The 19636-nt window shown below is 51.2% G+C and overlaps 1 protein-coding gene across 7 annotated transcripts in view; it reads left to right on the top strand.

Moving 5' to 3' along the window:
* CDH23 (cadherin related 23) overlaps window positions 1–19636 on the top strand; it is a 132590-nt gene that overhangs the window by 60842 nt on the left and 52112 nt on the right. For all 7 annotated transcript variants that reach the window (XM_083844376.1, XM_083844375.1, XM_083844379.1 and 4 more), the window contains 4 exons: window positions 1901–2029; window positions 7020–7098; window positions 13216–13328; window positions 15028–15216. In XM_083844376.1, coding sequence (XP_083700502.1) covers window positions 1901–2029; window positions 7020–7098; window positions 13216–13328; window positions 15028–15216 — 510 coding nt within the window. The remainder of the gene's footprint in view (window positions 1–1900; window positions 2030–7019; window positions 7099–13215; window positions 13329–15027; window positions 15217–19636) is intronic.

Genomic DNA, 19636 nt, shown 5'->3' with positions numbered 1-19636 from the left:
TCTTGAAGCATGTGATTCGATCAAGATCATTGTCTTGCTGCAGAGCCACAAATGTCATGAGGAGGTGGAGGGCTGCACGGGGCTTCTTTGGTTTTTGCGGCCATGGAGGTTGGGCAAGCACAGACTGCGGGGCCGGGGGCAAACACCTCAACCTTTCAGCCCCATCCCTGCATGTTTAGGGCCGTGGAAATTTCCCCCCAAAGCTTATTTTTCCCTGAAACGTATCTCACTTTATTTTAAGTGCTCCAGCAGCGAGTCCTCCATCTCCCCCCGGTAAACACTGCGATGTTTCATTGCCTCCACTGCTGAGACACATCAAATCCTCTGAAGTTAACTGTCTCACCACTGCTTCCAGTCTAACAATCTGATGGAGTTTGCCTGAAAAACTGGTGAATGCCTCACATCCTGCAGTGCTTTGCCAGTGTCATCACATAGGCATATTGGTCACGTAGGCTCTCACCTTCCTCTTCCATATGCCAACAAAGCTGAGTTGATGTCCCCACCTCTAGATCATCCTGTGTCTATCAGTTGGCCTTTTCATGGTAGTCCAGCTCCATTGTTAGGTGTCACACCAGACCTGGACTTGTGGATGTAGTGAGAAAAGAAATACAGACACCAATGGAAATGGGCCCTTCTTCCATGTCTCTGATTCTGGTTGCCTTAAGGACACAAGGATGCTGCCTCCGTCCACCCAGCTCCATCCAGCCCTCTAGAGCTAGAAGGGGATGGGCAAATGCAGCATCCTGCTTGCCTGGAGAAGAGCATGGGGACCTTGTTTGGTGGGGTGGTGGTGGGTTGGGGTTGGGTGAGGGCTGTAGGAAGAGCTGTGGAGCCTTGGTGCAAGGCAGGAGCTGTACGGTGCCGGGGCTGGAGGCAGCAAGGGCAGAAGGAGATGGAAAGGGTAACATGGGAGAGGCTAGATGGGGAAACGTGCAACGCGCTCGCTTTTCTGTGCTATCTGTAATGCTTTAACCAAAATTTAAGAGGTGAAGGGGAGGGAAAAAAACATTATCTGAAGAAACGAAAGACTTCAACCTGATAATGATAACAGCAGAGTGCGAGTCAGAAATAAGCATCAATCCAGGCCATAAACGCTGAGGCCTGCAGGTTAAGAGGATAATGTACAAGCTGTGTTGTTGAATACGGTTTAAATTAACATTAATCTTCTGGCAATCAGTCCTTGGCGCTGTTCAGAGCCATTTTGCAGAAGTGTGCGGTAACCTCTAATGGTCGCCTTTCACCGCCGTGCTTGATTAGGGGGTCAGGAGAGATTTATTTCCTTCCCTTTGTGCCTTGTCTGCTCTGCTCCTGCCCTTCTAGCAAAGGGCTGAGGATGTCGGGGCGGCTTTTGAGCACCCATGGGATGAGCCAACAGCAAGAGTGGGGCACTGCCCCAAGAAGCCCCTAGCAGCCTTTCTCCAGAAGACGCGATGATGCTGGTGGGCTTTGCTGTGGAGAACCAGACGTGCAAAGGCATCAGCCCTGGTGGGTCTGGGGCTTTTTGCCACGATATTTTGGCTGCTCCTGCTCCTCCCGAGGGGGTGCAGGGATGAGGGTCCACCTGCCACCACGCCTGAGTCTAGGCTGTAGCTGCAATGGAAGGGAATTTCTGTTTTCAAGTAGGTGTTGAACAAAACGTTGCTTGTTTTCCACCCAAAGCACGATGACAATCAAACTGGCGCTCGCTGTATATTAAAAGGGGAAATGCTGGAAAGAAATGCATATTGTATTCCAGCTCAGAGGGAGGTACAGTGGATGATAATTCCAGCAGGTAGCTTGAAAAAGAGGTGATTACCTGGGCTACTCGTAGATTTTGACCAACTACAACTGAGAGCCTTTATGCCGTTGAATAATTCTATTTTTTTCTGATAAAAACCCTTTCCTGCCCTTGCTTTTCAAGGACCAAGATAAGAACAAGCCACTATCCACTCTGGCCAACCTGGCAATCACCATCACGGATGTTCAAGACATGGACCCCATCTTCATCAACCTGCCCTACAGCACAAACATCTACGAGAACTCACCTCCGGTAAGGGCTGCTGCTTCAAGCTGACATGCCGAGGGGGAACGGGGCAGGCTGTAGGACAGAAAGCACGAGGGATCCCAAAGCTGCTGGAGGGAAACCTCCCCTTTGCAGGGAAATTCATCCGTCTTCCCGTCAGGGGTTTGTATTGCTTGGGAGACAAGTCAAGGCCAAGGGCTAGGTTCAAATGGCATCTTGATAGAGGCAAGCCTTTTTCTTTCTAAAACGACGTGTTTCAAGCCAAATCCAACGTATGTTGTGCTTTTTAAAAAGGGACCCTTAGTCAGGAGGTTTAGGAAGCCTGAAACAGAAGGAAAATGTTTTCTTAAAACATTTTTTCTGAAATTTTAAGAAGGATTTATGTTGTTCTTAGCACACGCTCACCCCCTTTCTCCCCTACAGCATCCACGCATGCCATTCCTAGTAGAAAACTTGAAGAAAAACGTAAACGTTCCTGAAATGAGGCAGTTTTGAAAATGCCAGAGTGATCAGCCATTTCAGCATTTTGAGTCTTTTCCCCCAGGTTTTGCTAAATTGATCCAATCATTTCAATCCTTCTGAAACTGGGTTTGTCAGCAGACTTGCTGTTCATGGAAATGTCTCCCCGTCCCCAAACGCAGCAGCGACTTCCTCCTACGGGGAGCACGGGGGACAGCTTCTGCTCCCTTCACCCCGAGCACCAGCCCAAGGCAGCCAAATCCACCTCCCCAGCTTCATCCGTAGGGCAAATATTTTTGTACATGGATTGAAAAACCTTCTGTCCTAGAATGGTGCTTCTCCATCCCACAACGCCTCAGTCATGCTAGGTCTGGAACACCTGATGGCTCACTTCTTGCAGTGGCAAAGTCTCGTTTCTTTATGCCTTTTTATTCACTTTGGAGCAAAATTCTGTCTCTGACTGCTCCGAGTGTGCCGGATCAATAGGGCTGAGTCCTGTCACAAATCCCACAGTCAGGCAGCACATTACCTGTCTGCCAGCCCAAAGATGGCCAAAAAATGGCTTCATGAATTACTTTCATGAGGTTCAGTGCTGTTGAGATTAAGGAGTATTTCTGTGGTGGGCTGTATAAGAGACAAGGAAAAAAAAAAAGCACTACTCAGATCACTCTTAACTTGGGGGGGGAAGAAAATGTAGATGAAATTGTAGAAATGGAAGTCCCACAGGTGTCAAAAAATTATAGACTGCATCACTGTCATGGAGTGACCTGGTGTACAGTAGGCAAAGCAGCAAATAATCACTGTGTAAGCCGAGATGGGAAATGAATGAAGCCCTGCTAGCCCACCCAGTTCCTCTTGGCCCTGTGTGACATCTCCAAAGACATCGAGGTAGGATAAAAAGGAACAAAGCCAAGCAGAAGAAGGTGAGAAGCAGCGTTTGGGTCCATCTCGTGGCCTTTATTCCCATGGGAAGGGGGTGATGAGTGCAGCTTGCACCAAGCAATCCTCTCAAAAGGATTTGGTTCAGCCCCAAAGTCCTGTCCTTCAGGGGAGGAATCTCACAAAATGAGCTTGTCTTCTGCGTAGGGTTTAGTACAGGGGCTCTCCAATGGCAAATCTCTCCATGGGAAACCTCCTCCTGCGCCCTGCCTTACCACCCGAGGGAGCCTGCTTGGCTTTGGGAAGGATAACGACAGGTTTGGGTCAAGGTGTTAAGGCTCGGCCAGCTTCTGCCCGAAACAGGGCTCCCGTGCGCCCAGTTTAAGGGGTTTGTGGGGGACATTTGGTGTGCTGAGGCCATCTCCTGCCAGCCCCAGTCCCGGAGATGGCTCAGGCTTCCCCCACACGCCCGCTTGCCACCGCTCTCCCCTTTTATCTGCGGCGCACAGCGTGTCTGTGCTCCTCTATCAATGTATCGGGCGAGAATACCTAATCTAAAGTGTATACATTACCTAATAAAATCCTTCTTATTTGGGATTATTGCATCAAATTTTAATTTCCTCACTCGAGCAACAGCATGTCAGCCAGCCCGTCAGTGAAGAGCCGATAGAAGGTGAAAAGAGTGGATAAACTGCAGCAAATTACTGCAAACAGATCTCTATCAGCCCTTTGACTGGAATTGACTGGAATTAAGAAGTGAGAAATAGGATTTTTGCCTCCGAATCTGCCGTGGCAGCTTTCTGAGGCACTCTCCCCCTCTCCGCCAGCTCCTCCCGGTGCTGTGCCGTGCCTTTCAAGTCCCTAATCCTCAACGGGTGGAGAGGGGAGAGGAGTGCCGTGATTTTTTGGCAGACCAGGATCTGGTAGCACAACTGGAAGCGTTTTGGGCTCACATTTATTTGGACACCAAGAAGAAAGACTCATCGGGCAAAGGAAGGGAACGCAGTGGGGAGAGGTTTTGCTGTCCCTGGAGGAGTTGTCTTCTTCCTTGGCACTGGTTATCATCCCAGCCTGCCTCGGACATCTCTCCCAGGGCACCCAAGGTGTTGATGTGTTTCTTCATCCTTGGAGTCTTTTTGGGTGCACATCACCACGCCGTTCACAGGCCAGATAGCATCCCCGAAGCTCTCCAGATAAGTTAGTAGGGGCTGGAGGAGAGGTGCTGATGGTCTGATGCGAGGTCCAGGCACCATCACAGCTTCAGTTTGGGGTGAGAGAGGTGAAATCCACCTGCTAAGAGAGGAGCTGAGGCCCATGGAAGCCTGCTTTATCCCACAGGGAGCCATGCAAAGGCACGCTGGGGGGGGGGGGGGGGCAAACCCCACTGGCGCTCGGTCCTGAGATCAGCAGGTATGTTCCCTTGCAATAGCATGGTATAGATCCATGTAAAATATCATTAAAACAGTTTTAGTTCTTCAGCACCACCCCCGCCCCTCCAAAAACTCCTTGGGTTAAAGAAATAATGTAAAATCAGTGCTATTTTTGCCCTAGAGTCTCAATAGCTCCAAGTTAATTCTTTCTTACAATATTTCTAGTCCATCAGTGTGAACACTTTATTAAAAGCTCAGGGTTTTATTAAAAAAGGATTGATTTACCCCTGCCCCTCTTCAAAAAAAACCTCAAACTTTGTTTGGATAATGTGCCATTCTTTATTTTCTTTGCTTTCTTTTAAGCATAGACTCTTCCAAGTTATTACTTTTCTAAATCTTCTCCCTCCTTCCCTAGAGGGAGAGTTATTCTGTTCCAGTTTATACCCACCTCCCAAGTCTTTTTGTTGCTTTAAGAAGTGCCAGGAGCATTTGGGAGTTTTTGAGGGCCATGGGTTCACACCACAAATCCCCAGGGTGAGCCCCAGGCAGAGTTCCTGGTGCTGGAAGACAGCTTGGGATTTCCATCCTCATGGAAATCTCTTTTTTTTGCCAGATGTGTTTTGCTCAAGGTGGTCCCCTCCGATGTAGGGTGCAGCTTCTCCCCCCCTTGCCATGGCAAGAACTAAGTAGTACAAGGAATAGCATTGTGGTCTAGTGGGATTTTCAGAAGAAGAATTGGAAATTGAGATGTGGCTGGTGAGAATTCAATCTTTGCCATCGTGTGATGGCTTTAGCCAAGGGTTGGGCTTGGTTTTGTGTGTTTTCCCATTTCTGGTCTCTCTCTGGTTGGTTATTTCTGCTGGTGTGGTGGGCGAGGCCCTTTGTGATCATCACAGGCACTAAGAAATGTCTGTAGCCTGTGTGTAGCATCAAATTTTGCATCTTTTTTTCTCTCTGTCTCATTCCATCTTATGCTGAAAGGGAATCCCCCTTCCATTGACCACGCTCTGTGGCTCTCTGCATCGGTTGTTCCTACTGGCCATAAAACCGATAACTGCTGCCGGCTCGGTGGATACCCATTCTGCCTGTCCTGCTGCTACTCCAGAAGGTCCAGACAGATCCTAAACATGGTGGGGATGCTTCCTGGAAGCTGGGATCTTCCTATTCCATCCCCATTTGTGTGTGCCCTTAGCATCCTGTGCTCTGTCGGTGGGCGACGAGCGAGCTGTTGGAGCAGCCAGATGCCTTTGCACACCATGGGGCTCCCCAGCTGCTTGCCTTTCCCTTTTTTCATGCTCTTTTAGAAAGGACAGTTCCTGTCCGTGATGTAGAGGTTCTCCAGAGGCTGCTGAGCCTCATCAGCCAAGCGCTGCCCAAAGGCCAGTGCCCTGGGATTTATGGCGCATGTTCTGGGCTAACCGCAGGGTTTTGCTTAAAGAGCCTATTGAAATGCCCTTGGAGATCAGGGAAGGGACTGACCTGCCTGCCCTAAAAGCCAGGTACGTGGCAAGTCCCTGTTCTGCACCGGTGATGCTTCTGTAGCACCTCTCCCTTTGGCCTCCAGCTGAAGGAGTGCGGGGCAAACGCAGCGCTGCTGCCTGCCGTGCTCCCTCGTTAGCCATGCAAACACCTCCGCTGACATTTTCTTTGAGGGCAAGGAAAAAAAAAAAAAGATTGCTTCTTTTCCCACTGTTTAATAAACCAATGAAAACAACAACAGCTGAGTTGTAAATTTTTTCACACTCCATTAATTATGTGCATGTGCCTGTGTTTGTATTCACATGGGCTCGCTGCAGTGCGGCGGGGGACGCATAGCTTCTGGAGCTGACAGGAGTGTGTGATATTTGTATTTTAAGAGCTGAACAAGGACCTTGGGTCACTCTTGTGGTCCTCGCTGCCTTCTGGGGGCCTCAAGTATCTTAGTGCTGGCACATAAGCAGGATGGAGGATGAGGATGAGCTTGCAGAGTCCCCTGCCTGTGGGCAATCCCCCGTTCTCAATGTCCCTCCTTCTCCTCCTTACTGTCTTCAATTAAACCTTTGCAGCTCCTTTAGCTCGCTGTGCCTTTGCTAATGCTTCACTCCCACCTCCTTCTCTGATTTCCACTGCTGAGCTCCTGGCGACGAGTGGCTGTGCCTCGACGGAGCCCCGATGGCTGTCCCTGCCATGCTTCAAACCCTTCTCATCTGTCCCCACGTCCCCCGGCCCTGGCGCATGGCCGAACCCAGCCTGCTTGGTGGGACCCATCGGACTTGCCCCGGTGCCACCAAAGGATGCCATGCTCTAACACCCCTCTCCTGTCCCCGCAGGGCACCACAGTGCGGATGATAACAGCAGTCGACCAGGACAAGGGCCGTCCCCGTGGCATCGGCTACACCATTGTGTCTGGTGAGTCCTGGTGGGACACAGCACGGGGCACGGTGGTGTTGGCGTGGTGGTGGTCATCAGCAGGAGAACACAACCATTTACAGGCTTGACACCTTGTGGTGGCTGCCGTTAAGCCCTGGGGGCTCTTCCCAGGAGGTGTGGGCATTGATTTTGGGGGGAAATCTTTACAGCAAGCTGTGATGGCAGTGCCTGTTGGCTGGTGGCTGCGGGTGTGGAAATAATTTCCCCTATCGCTCCCGCAGAGCCTGGCCGCTCCAAATGCTCTTTTAATCAACCCCGGGGGTCAAGGTGATCTCACCCGGGCTTTCAAGCCCATTGATCCTGACTGCAAGCATCCAGGTCAGCCTGCCTTTGAAGATGCAAGGATTATTTATTCCTCTAATTCTCTCTGCAATTTATTCTGATGTGTCCCAGCAGGAATTAAACGAGAGGTTCCCCCAGCTCACGTGTGTTGGTGGGCAAAGTGCAGCAGGGGCTTTTTTTTTTTTTTTAAACTGATCCAAACCCTTTTCCATTCTTATTTTTATGCTTTTCCCTGGCTTTCCCACAGAATAGCTCTGAGGTTTCTTTGCTAGGGGGTACAGACAGACGGACAGGTGCACTGCTCTGCTCGCGGACACCAAGAGCTTAATCCTGGCCCGCTGCTGCCTGGCGGGGGGCAGCTCCCGTATCAGAGCATCGTGCAGAGCACATCAAAGCCACCAGGCTGCTTTGCGGTGGCTGACTTCTCTTTTCCCCAAGCCGACACCACGAGCTTTGCAGAGAGTTTTCAGAACTGGTTGGGAGCCATCGCCCCTTGGCATGAGCATCTTTCCTGCCTCCTCCCCAGCCAGAGCAGGACATCGTAGTAAATATTTAGCTCACAGCAAAAAAAAAAAACTTATTTTTCTAAAGCCAGTAAATATGTGAATGCACCCTGCCTCTGCTTGGCATGTTCTCCTATAATTTCCACAACCTGCTTTTTGCTCAAGAAAGATGTTACCCCACAGCCCAGCCGTGGGAAGCGGCTGCTAGCACACCTCCAAAATCCTGCTCACCCAAAGCACGTGAGTTTTTGGCAGGCAGGTAAAGCCTAATTAATTTGTCATTATCCTCGATCACGATGGGAAAGGTCAGCGAGCAGATTTCGTGCCTGAGCTGGTAGATTTTTATGGCAATTTTGCAAAAAAAAATAGTGGTCTAACATATGGGAAGCGGGATGCAAATTAAATTAGAAACAGACCGTAAGCAAGAGCGGGTAATTAGAGCTGGCACTGACGAGGGGAGGTGTCACTGGGACAGGGGATCAGGGCAGGGGGATGCCCACTGCCCCTTCCCAAGCCCAGGGCACAGGGTTCAGGCATTGCTACCCAAATTTTAGCATCCACCTTGGATATACAGCAGAGGGAGAGGCGTGAAGCGACCCAGACGTTCATCATTCCTTCGGAGCGGGCAGCGGTGTGATTTGGAGGCGGGATATGGAAATTAATTTGGCATTGCTGTGGTCCTGCTCAGCCGTAGCCGTGCCTCGGGATGTAGTGCAGAAGCTCTTATTTATACAGCCATCCCCAGGCACAAGGTCCTCCCCTGACAGCAAAACAATAAAACTAAAAGATTAACCATAACCACATAAAACAAGGCCGGAGATCTAACTTCACGCCGCCAGCTTACAAGGCTGTTAAGCCTGAAATCAGGCAGCAGCACAGCTCTGGCTAGTTGTCCACGGGGTGGCTTGGGGAGTTATGTCCATCGCTTATTTGTAACCCCCCTTCGGCTGTTTCTCCCCTTCCCTCCTGGCCTGAGGAGTGTTTCAGCCCCTGGAAAAAAATGCTTTTTAACTCTGTTTTTGCAAGGAGTGGGGGCACTGCAATGAAAAAGTGGTTTGGAAAAGAAAGCCCCGTGCTGCCCTGCTCGCTCCCGGCTGCTCCACGAGGTCGGCGATGCTCGGATGCTGAGGTTGGGGCTCTGTGTGAAGGACAGATCATTAATCCCGTGCAGTAATCCATGGCTCCTTTTTGGCAGATTTACGGAGATAGCCTCTGTGCTGGGCACTCTGCCTCCTCATCCTTCACGTCCCAGGCAAGGAGGGTGACTTGTACACCATGACTTGCTCTAGATAAGGCTTTTCATTTCGGGGAGCTCTCTGCTCAAAGCAGATTGATTTTCCTGGTGGCACGCAGGCACCAGCAGGTGATGGGAGAGCGACGGCCTCAGGTGTGCAGGGCACCACAGGCTCCTCAAAAGGCGAAATGCAGCTGCTGATAAACTGCAAGGGCTCCTTAAAAGCAGGATTTTTATCATGGATCAAATGGGTTTTGTCATCAGTGGGCATCATAGGGGTTAAGCCAAAGGAAAGGCAATGCCAAATGTCTGGTGTGGTGATGGATGGGCACAAAGGCAATCCACAAATCTTCTATGGGTCTTGGGAGCTCCTGCAGGTGAGAAAAGGGAGCTCTGGGCAGCTGGTGCTCAGGGCTCCTCAGAAACCCTCAGAGCAGTTTTTTTTTTTTTTTTCCCAAAAAATTGGCTTTTCTAGGAGGCTGGTTCAGTTGCTGGTGAAGTGCTCTCCTCCTAAAGCTGGCGCATCCCAAGGGAAGCATGAATTAAAAATAATTATTTGCACGATAGAACATTTTGTGAGTTACAAAAGCAAGAGGGGCGGTGTGTCTGAAGCTAACAGTGCTCGGGCTTTCTTCTGTTCTTGCTGCTAAGGAGTAAGATATTTTATACTATACTAAACAAGATATTTTATACTAAATCAGACTTCACATGTCCATGTGCCTTCCTTTCCAAAGGGCAGCATGAAGCTCTGACTGAGGACATCCCTTAAACATGACATCGGGGAGCATCCTTGGAAATACAACCCTCTAATTTTAATATTCCCAAATTCTTGGTCTGTGTCGTGCTGGCTTTTCCCCACGTTGGGATCTCTGGGTGAGCCGCTGGTGTGTCGGTGTCCTCGTAAATCACAGCTGCCGGGAGCGCCTTCCAGCCTGATTTAAGGGCACTCATCTCTGTAGGAGGACATGCTGATGGGTGGGAAAGTGCCTGGCGCTAAGTTATTCATCACAGGCTGTTTTTCCACCCTGCCGATGGCAGGGGATGAGATAGCACAAGGAGGAGGTGGTGGCTGCAGCCGTACCCTTGGGTTTCATCACCCCATGGGCTCCATGGCAGGCCGGGGATAACGGCAAGGCAGCGGGGGGAATGGTTTGTCTGCTTGGCAGGTGGTTCCCCCAGCAAATGGCCTTTGGAAATTAAAACTATACATCCCCATTTATGGGGAAATATAAGAAGTAGTTTGTGTTTAATTGCTGGGACTTTTCCTACCTGGGATTTAATGTATAGGCAAAGTGTCGGCAAGCAATGGGAAAGGATGAACCTGTCTCTAGCTGTGTCAGAGCTAGAGAAAACAAGGGCTCCTGAGATGTTTGCTAGTATGTAAGGTTTTCTGGCAGGTGTTGAGCCTGACCGTGTGGTTTTTATGTTAAAAGCTGATTCAGAGTTGTTCCTGGGCACGTCACAACATGCTGCTTTCATGTTCTGGTTCCTCTGCCTGCTGCGCCGGAGAGCAAAGAGGCGTTTTGGGGACCTGTAAATCCAGCATGGGCAGGGTAGCTGCTAAGAAGGTGCAAATATATATTTTCTTGCATTTTATTTGCATCCTTCAGCTGTGTGTGACTGCTCTGAGGTGGCAACGCTGGACGATTCGGAGCGGCTTCTTTCTGGGGATATGCACTGCCTCCTGCTCCCTGCTTACTGGGACACATCCTCTGCATTTGTTGGCTCATCTGTTTGCAGGAATGAGCAAAACCAACATTTACAAGCCTCACCTCATCCAGGAGGCGGACATGGGGTGGGTTCAGGCAGAAATAGGCTGGCAAAGGGATGGGAATGGTGCTCCTCTGTTTTCTTTGTCCTTTAGAGGAGTGATGGTTGTGGTCCAAGCTTCAGCATCCCCTAATATGAAGGGTTACCCTCAAAGCAGGGGCCTTGAATGTCTGTGGGCTTCGAGCATCTCTCTGATACCTGGCCACATCTCCTACAGGCTTCAGGAGGGGGATCAGAGCTTTGAATTTAAGCCTAGGGCGCTTTCCAGCCTGTCGCATGGGGGCAAAACCTCAAGGTGAAGAGCGGCGCGGTGGTCACAGCAGCTGACGGCCTATTTATACGATGATAACTGTGTCTGTTGCTGACTCTCTGAACCACATCCAACAGCATCTATTTCGGTGCCGAGGAGCCCTGACGGAGCACATTTGGATTAATAAATTACCCGGCGCGAGGTGTGTGATGGGTTCCCCTTTGGCAGCTCGTGAAAGTCATCCGCTGTGAGCAGGATGCTCGCCGGCACGGGCAGAGCTGCTTCCCCAGTCGGGCTGGGACCAGCAATGTTTGCATCCCCCTGTGGGTTTGGATGATGCTCATCCAAAAAAGTAGGGAGGAAGGAGGAGATGGAGGAGATGTCAGTGTCTTGTCTTTTCTTTCCTTTTTTCTGTTTTGTTTTGTTTTGTTTTTTTCCCCTTTGGAAAGGGAAGGCCCGCGCCATCCCGTGTCATCCGACAAACAGGATTAGCTGGGGGGCTCGGCTCAGCTGCAAATCCCCTCCTTGTCCTCCGTCTTGTGGTGCTGCTACAAAACCCCTCGGACATGGTGTTGGAGGGGTCCTGTCCCCACGGGTCCGACCAGCGTGGCCGGTGGAAAGCTGATGGAGAGAGGGAGAAATTCTGCAGGGACCGAAGGGTGGGGAGAGAAGAGAGGCTGGGGGGGGGAGTGGAAGGCGAAATTGCCTCTTTTTTCTCCCTCTTTTTTCTTGCTGTTGGGAGAAAAGGGAAGAAATGTGAGGATGATTAGAGAGATCTTTGCAGATGCCTCCGGGGAAGGCACATTGTTCGGCGGCAGCGCAAGCACTTCGGCCGGAGGCGTAACGGAAGGCTGCTTGGAGAGGCATTGTAGGGGAAATCAGGAACGTCCTCAGAGTGACAAGGCTGGAGCCACCCCTTTCCCTTCCCAGGCTCGTTTGCAAAGGCAGCGATTCTCTAGCCAGCAGAAAGGAGCCCCGGAGGGCACCAGATGTGGATCTTCCCTCTGAGTGGTCCTTGGGATCTCTGATGTGCAGCCCGGGAGGGTGTGTGGGTCCCTGCTTTATTCCTCTAGCCCCCAGAAGTGACTGTGAAGCATAGAACAATTTTTAGGGTGCAGAGCTTGGCACTGCATTGAGCCCTTTGCATCTAATCTGTGCCCCGTTGACCTGTTTCTACTCGAACACTCTGTATATAGTATTTTGTGATTGAAAACATATTTTTATTACACTTTATATTAGGGGGATAGTGGAACAATTGCCCCAGTACGTAACATGCAACATGGCAACCCTGAGCATCGAAATGCTTTGTGGCACAACTCAGTACATCTCGCAGGGCATCCTTCAAACCAGGTATGGGGAAAAATGTCAGTAATTGGCCGTAAATCCCAGAGCAAGGGTGGGAAGTCAGGATGAGAAGAGGCAGGGGCCAAGGAGGAGAAGCAGCAGTGCAGGTGACCTTATGCCTTGCCCATCACTAATTTAGCAGCCGCCCCCGATACTGTGTCAGGCTGGCATCGGATGTCCCAGGCTGCAGCCACCAACTGCTTGCTTTTGTTCCCCGGGGACTGTTGCAAGGGCATCCCCGGTGCAGGACATTCATCTTTTCAGCATCTGCTGGCCGAGAGGCTCAGGTGTCATCTTAATCCTGCCTCGGTGTCTAATTCCAGAGGAGGAGGTAGGCAGGATGCTCGCTGGAGGCACCCTGTGTGTATGTAAGGACCAGCACAGAGGCCAAATTTGGCTCAGACAGAGGAGAATGAGGCAGCTGTGGGGGGAAAAACACATCTGCTGAAAAGCAAGAACATAAAAACAGAGCGAGTGCTGGTAGTTCATGCTTCAGCACTCTCCTGGGCACGTACAGCTAAATGGAAAGCATCACTTCCAGAGCTGGGGCAGGTTAGGGGAGGAGAGGGCCACCAATTTTAAAGCACATTGAGATAACAGGCAGGGTTTGCAGAGCCCAAGCACAAGGCCTGGTCGCACGTGGAGGCTGGCAGGGGAAGATTCTTGTGTCCTCACCGTGCCTCTGCTCATGCTGCCCCTTTTTTTTTTGTCAGGGAACACCAACAGCATCTTCGCGCTGGACTACATCAGCGGAGCGCTGACCCTGAATGGGCCGCTGGACCGAGAGAACCCCTTCTACAGCGCCGGGTTCATCCTCACGGTGAAGGTGAGGTCCGGGAGACAGCCTCACGGCAGAGTGGGAGGGCTCCCTGCTGGGGACACGTCCCTCTGGGCCATGGTGGGCATCCATGGCTGTGAGCTTATGTTCCCCAGCCGAGTGAAGCAGGATGCTTAGTGCACCTTGTACCGTGGCCCTACACGTGGTTGCCCCCCTATGGGTGCATAGGGCCAGTTTTGGTATTTGGCCTCCAACTAGACCTGGCCTCCAACTAGATCCTCCTGCCATTGTATCCACAGAGGGAGAGGTGCCAGAAGTTGCCTCGCCAAGCAAATGCACCGGAGCACGCTTTCCCAGCCCCACCTGAGCACGGCACCTGGCTCCGCTCGCAGTCCTTTAATTGAAATCAATACCGAGCTGGGCAGCTGGTCGGAAACGCATTTAGGAGTATAGATTGGGCTGGGCCGAGGTGGGGAGGAATCAGCACTGCAGGAAGGGTCATTGATTGAGAGGGCAGCAGCCTGCTTGCTGTGGAAAGTGCTGGGCTTTGGTAGGGGGCAAAGGGACAAGAAATTCTCCCTCTTGATCTGAGGTGTAAGTCATACCGTGGGGTTTTCTGCATGGGGAAGAGACCCGCATCCATCCCTGCTACCTCTTGGTTTGGAGATTTATAGGTTTGAATTCAGTAGAAATCAGGAGAGGGGGGAAAAACAACACCATACATACGTTGTCCGTATTTAATAGGAACAAAACTATCTGTTTAGCCTTGGAAAGGTTTGCGAACCTGAAAGCTTGCCCATTTTCCTGCCTGCACGCTGCCAGGCTTCCAGCTAGATCACACTGCGCTGGCGGGTTTCCTTTTCCCTCCCCACAAACTTCTCATGACCCCCGAAAATTGCCAGCCCCTTCCCCCCGATGTTCCCTCGCCATGCAACATGCGGCGAGCATTCAGCTGGGTGGCTCTTCGTGGGATCAGCCTGTTCTGCTAGGCTGTGCAGGAGTGGAGAATAGCAATGAGCCCAAGGACGAGAGGAGGGACCCTGCCGGAAAAGGCTCTTTGCAAGCCTTACAAGAAAATCTGCTCTCCTTGCCTTTGGAGAAAGCAAAATTCAAGCCCCCCATGAGATAGAGGTGCGATACGGGGTTGTGACTCAGCCCCGTGTTAAGACACATGGTGCCAAACCTATTTTAAGGTCTTAATCTTGTTTTCCTCTGGTGCCCTAGTTTCTGTGCTTTTAGTAGTACTTTGGTGGTTAGCCTGCACCTTGGGAGGAGGCAGAGGATAAAATAGGAGTGCACTCTACCCCATCGCATCTCCCCTTGGTTTGGGGGCTAGTAGAAGGGAGCAGGTTTGCAAGCACCACGTCTGAAGCAGGAGTGATGCCATCCACATGTGTCATCACCAGCAGCATGGAAAGTCCTCGAGGTCCTGGGGCTGTGACAGGACCAAATGGCCCTGGGTTCCCAGAGGAGCTGTGGGTGCCTGGTGGGAGGTGGTGGGCTCAACCCTAACCTTGCTGTGGGCATCCTCCCTTAGTGCCACGTCCACACATCTCTTGGATATCCCTCAGGATGGGGATACCACCGCTCCCTTGGGCAGCCCGTCCCAATGCCAATAAAGAATTAGAAATTCTTCCTAATGCCCAATCTAAACCTCCTTGGCACAACCTGAGGCCATTTCGTCTTGTTCTGTCACTTGCCCCATGAAAAAAGAGCCTGACTGCCCTGTTGGTTTCTCTCCCTGCAGGGCACAGAGCTGAACGACGACCGCACGCCCTCCAACGCCACCGTCACCACCACCTTCAACATCCTGGTCATCGACGTCAACGACAATGCGCCCGAGTTCAACAGCTCCGAGTACAGCGTGGCCATCCCCGAGCTGGCCCAGGTGGGCTTTGCTCTCCCCCTCTTCATCCAGGTTCAGGACAAGGACGAGGTGAGCTGGCCCCTTTGTAACTGCTGTGGTTTTTGGGGGATGCGGGGTCATTGGTGATGAAGTGCATGGTAATATCCTATATTTTGTAGCTCTTATTGCTGCTTGGTCCCCAGAGCACGGACACAGGGTGGGCTTTCATGCAGTGAGGCTTGCACGGCCACTGAGAGCCAGAAAATAAGATTGTGCATGATGCTGATCCTTGCCTGCTGCTCGGGCATCACTAGGCTTCCTTTTTTTTTTTTTTTCCTATTTTAGGAAGGGAGGAGACTTTCTGCAGGGCTCCCAGGGGACCTTTGAGTCCCAAAGGGACTTTTCCTGGCAATTCAGGTAGATTAAGCAGTAGCAGCGAGGAATACAAAACAAAACATCTTCCCCCCATCCAAAAAGAAATAATAACAATATCCCAGTGGGTTGATGGAAATGTGCATCTTCTAAGAAGCAGGAAATTACCGTTAGTGGCTGGAAGGCAGAGGTGGCCTTTGCTGGTAGAAGTGATGGACGTGCTCTGCCCCAGCCCCGGGTGGGATCCGGTGAGCCCTGTAAAACCCGCAGAAATCCCGTTTTTTCACGAGGAGTGACTATGACACATAACTAACAACACACTTGTGACATGATGTCACCCACCAGGAGTTGTGAGCTCAGCCTGAAGAGGTGCAGATGAGCTATTAGGCAGATGAAAAGACTGTGTGTTTTTTTTTCCTTGAAAATGTCAATTACTAATAAAGAAGATGTGGCTGTGACAGATGCTGAGGTTAGTTTGTGAATAGAGTCACTGCCGTGCCTTCCGAGAGATGTCAGCAGCTCCGCGCTTGAAGGGCATTGCAACGCTCCTGTTTATGCCACATAAGAATGAAGGATCTGTCATCGTTCCTGGTTAAAAGCTCATTTTACTGGAGTCACTCCCATTCGAGGACTCACTCCAGCCTCTCAGCCTGGCTAATTTTAAAATGGGAGAATAAAAAATAGCCTCGCATTCCCAATAGGGTGAGCGAAAAATAGACTCATTCTTGTGGCTCCTGGTGAATTTCCTGGGCTTCCTGTGATTTCCCCGAAAGAATTGGGTGGGATTTTTGATTTTGTGCATTTCAGAAAGGGAGGCTAGATGCCTGGTGGTGATATTTGGGATGCTCTAGCTCCTCGTGAGAGCTGCGAGGTTTATAAAGCACTGGATTTGAGCTCAGTAAGGTGGCAGTGGGCTCTCCCTCTGCCTGGAGCTGTGGGTGCAGGGATGGGATGGAGAGGTCCAAGGTCTTCAGGTAGGGATGTGAGGGAGGACGTGGCTGACAGAAGCTGTTCCACCAGCACAACCTTCATGCTGGAGATGACACGATTCATTTGAGCAAGGGAGAAAGGAGAACAAGAGGAGAACTACACACACGTCCCTGGGGAGAGCGGCTAAGTAAATAAATGAGAGCAGATGGAGGGAGTGCATGAAATCAGAGCTAGGTTCTGGGGAAAGATCATTTTGTAGGAGCATGGTCTCCTGCCTCTCAGCCCATGTAATAAGTCCATGGAGAGCAATCCCAAATGTTGAGGCTGTTGCTTCAGCTCCTAAGCTTTCTTTCACCTTGTTGAGGTCCCGCTTGGATGAGTCTGAGCCCCAGTGTCCCCCAGCGATGGGTGGCTTTGGGGAGCCCATCTTCCATCGCACCCCAGATGGTCAGTGGAGGTTTCACCGTGTCCTGTAGGGCTGGGGAAAGAGGTGCTGTGTTCTGGCCCTTCAAGTGCACTGTGGGCCTTAAACAAGGTGTGTTTTTTTGGTGTTTTTTTTTGTGGCCAAGGCCACGTGGAGGACTGAAATGGTGGGGTTTGGGTCTATCTTTCTTCTGGTGCACCACCTTCAGCCCTTGCTTTCTGCAGGATTTTGGTTAACCCGGCTCAGCGCAGGCTTGAGCAAGGCTTTTCTTTTCCCCTCTGCTTTCTGCATTCCTCATGGTTTTTCAAAAACACTTGAACGTGGGAGAAAGCAGTGCACGGGGTTTGCTTGGTTCTGGAGCCAGCCTCTGTGAACCAAGAAAAAAGCATTAACCTCTGTGCGGCTGAGTTCCTCTGGCTGCCAGCTTGGGAGCAAGCCACTTGAATACCTTTCCAAAGCCGTTTGAGAGCTGTTTATGAAAATCTGTGAGAGTCTCCCAGCATTTATACCGAGCTGTGCTCGACGGGATGCTCCGGAAGATGTGTGGCTGTGTTCTCCTACAGGGGCTGGGTTCTCCTCTCACACACATGATATAAATTGGCAGGGACAAATAAATCCTGTGCGCAGCAGATTGACACCATCGGTTACCCAGTTTAGCTGGGAAGTTGCTGATGGAGAAATGAAATTCATGCTGAATACTCGGGGTGGGATTTTTGGAGAGGTCCAGCTGCAGCCATGGCTTCTGCAAGCGCCTCTTGTCCAGGGCATCCCTATTTTAGCTTCCTTCACCCAAGGTTTCGCAGTGCCAGCATCGCTGCAAGGCCCACAGGAGCATATTAAGAGAAGTGGCACGCCAGAGAAACCAGCTCTCCCACCATGGCTTTCACTCGATTTTCCTTGCCACGGTCGATTGAAGAGGAAGAAAAGGGCAGAGACCATGGAGAGCACAAGTATGATGGTCTGACATTTTAAAACAATTTTTAAAAAGTTCCCCCACAATAAGCATATTAAGGAAGATAGACGGAGAATTAAAAGATAGAAAGAAAAGAAAATTCAGGCAACGGGAATACGCAATATTTGGTGCACAAAGCTGCATCAGGGAGTTGCATACGGATACGGTATGTGCCCATGCGTGTGCAGGTGCAATATATGAATCATCCCAAGCATATATATGCATATGACAGGCACGCGCACTATAAATATGATCTACACAGCCAGGAATTGTAGGGGGGAATTGACGGCGCTCGAGTATTCTCTCCCAAAAGTGCCAGCTGCCAGTCGGGCTGAATTAGATTTCACAGGGGTTTTTGCAATACATGGAATTCACCAGCAAATTACCCTTAAAGAGGGAAAATCAATCATTTGGAGCAGAGATAAGCTGGAGGCGAGGCAGCCTCGGATTGATCCCGTCTGTGCAGGCGTGTGTGGAATTCGGGAGATAACCTGGGGAAGGAAGGCAGCTCCTGGGGTGGGGGGGCGAGCAGGTCTGACATTTGGGATGGACAGACAGACAAGGGGAGAAGGCTGATGGTGTGTGGAAGATGAGGGGAAAGGCTTGGGATGGCACGAGGCTGGGGAATGATTTTCTCCAGGTATCCTGTGGGATGCAGGGGAGTAGTGCCCATGGTCAAACAGGCATCAGGGTTTGGTGCCATCGTGCCAAGGTGCATGGTGAGCAGGGGGTGCAGGGCGAGCAGTGGGTGCAGGGCGAGCAGTGGGTGCAGGGCGAGCAGCGGATGCATTGCGAACAGCGGGAGCTAGGAGCGAGCGGTGGGTGCTGGCAGACTGAGCTGGCAGTGGAGGGAGGCTATCCAGAGCGCTCGAGTGAAATGCCTTGAAGTAGGTGGAGAGAACAGCCCTCTCTCTGTTTTCAAAGGAAGGATTAAGCATTACTTGTCTCTGCCTAGCTAGAACCAGGCGCAAGGTAGCCAAGCCATACAAAGAGGCACTAATTGCATTTAAATTTTTTTTTTTGCTTTCCTTCCTCCCCCACCCCTGCTGAACTCTTAGCACTTTTCTTTCTTTGCAAACATGCCAGAAGGAGAGATATTAAGCACTCCCCAGCTTTCTGCCCCTGCCTACAAGGTGTCTGTGAGGGAAACCGGAGCGATGCTGCTTCACAAAGGCAGGCTGTCCGTTTTGGAAACGTTACCTGAGCTACAGGGCAGAGGGATCCCAAGGGATGGGTGGGAGCAGGAATGATGAAGCCAGTGTGATGTTGGGTGAAAAAGCGGGGATAATGCTTCCAGAACCCCCTTACCCTGGGCTGGCACAGTGGATGCAGCTGGTTTTGGCTTCCTGATGCCAGAAGGGATTCCCAATCCCCACGTGTGGGGCTGGCCAGCTGAGCACCATTTGGGATAAATCAGCCCCTGAGAAGCCAGGTATCAGCACGAAGGGCTGATGTCGGCACCGCGGCAGCGAGGCTGTGATGTGGCTGCTATTACACACTCTGAGGAGCAAGCACGCGGGCAACAAAGTGATAATTATGCACAACGGTGGCTGCAATTGTCTTTAGCTGAATCGGCTTTACATTTTTCATACGTTGGGGGGGGAAAGGAGCATCGTGACCGGTGCGCCCAAGCATCCCGTGCCATGCCCAAGCATCCCACGCCATGCCCGAGCATCCCGTGCCACTCTGGCCATGAGCCCTCTGGGACCTCTGTGTGCTTGGGGAAGCAGCTCTTGTTTTGCTCTTCCTGGGCATCTCGGCCCTGTTGTTCGCTCCGGGTGGCCGAGAGGAAGGGGGTGAGGGATTTGAGAAGCGTGTGGAAAAAATCTCTG

This window comes from Anser anser (genome assembly GCF_964211835.1).
Source record: "Anser anser genome assembly, chromosome: 7".
Taxonomy (NCBI): Eukaryota; Metazoa; Chordata; class Aves; order Anseriformes; family Anatidae; genus Anser; species Anser anser.
Note: the sequence above shows the minus strand (reverse complement) of the source record. Positions and strands in the feature narration are given on the sequence as shown.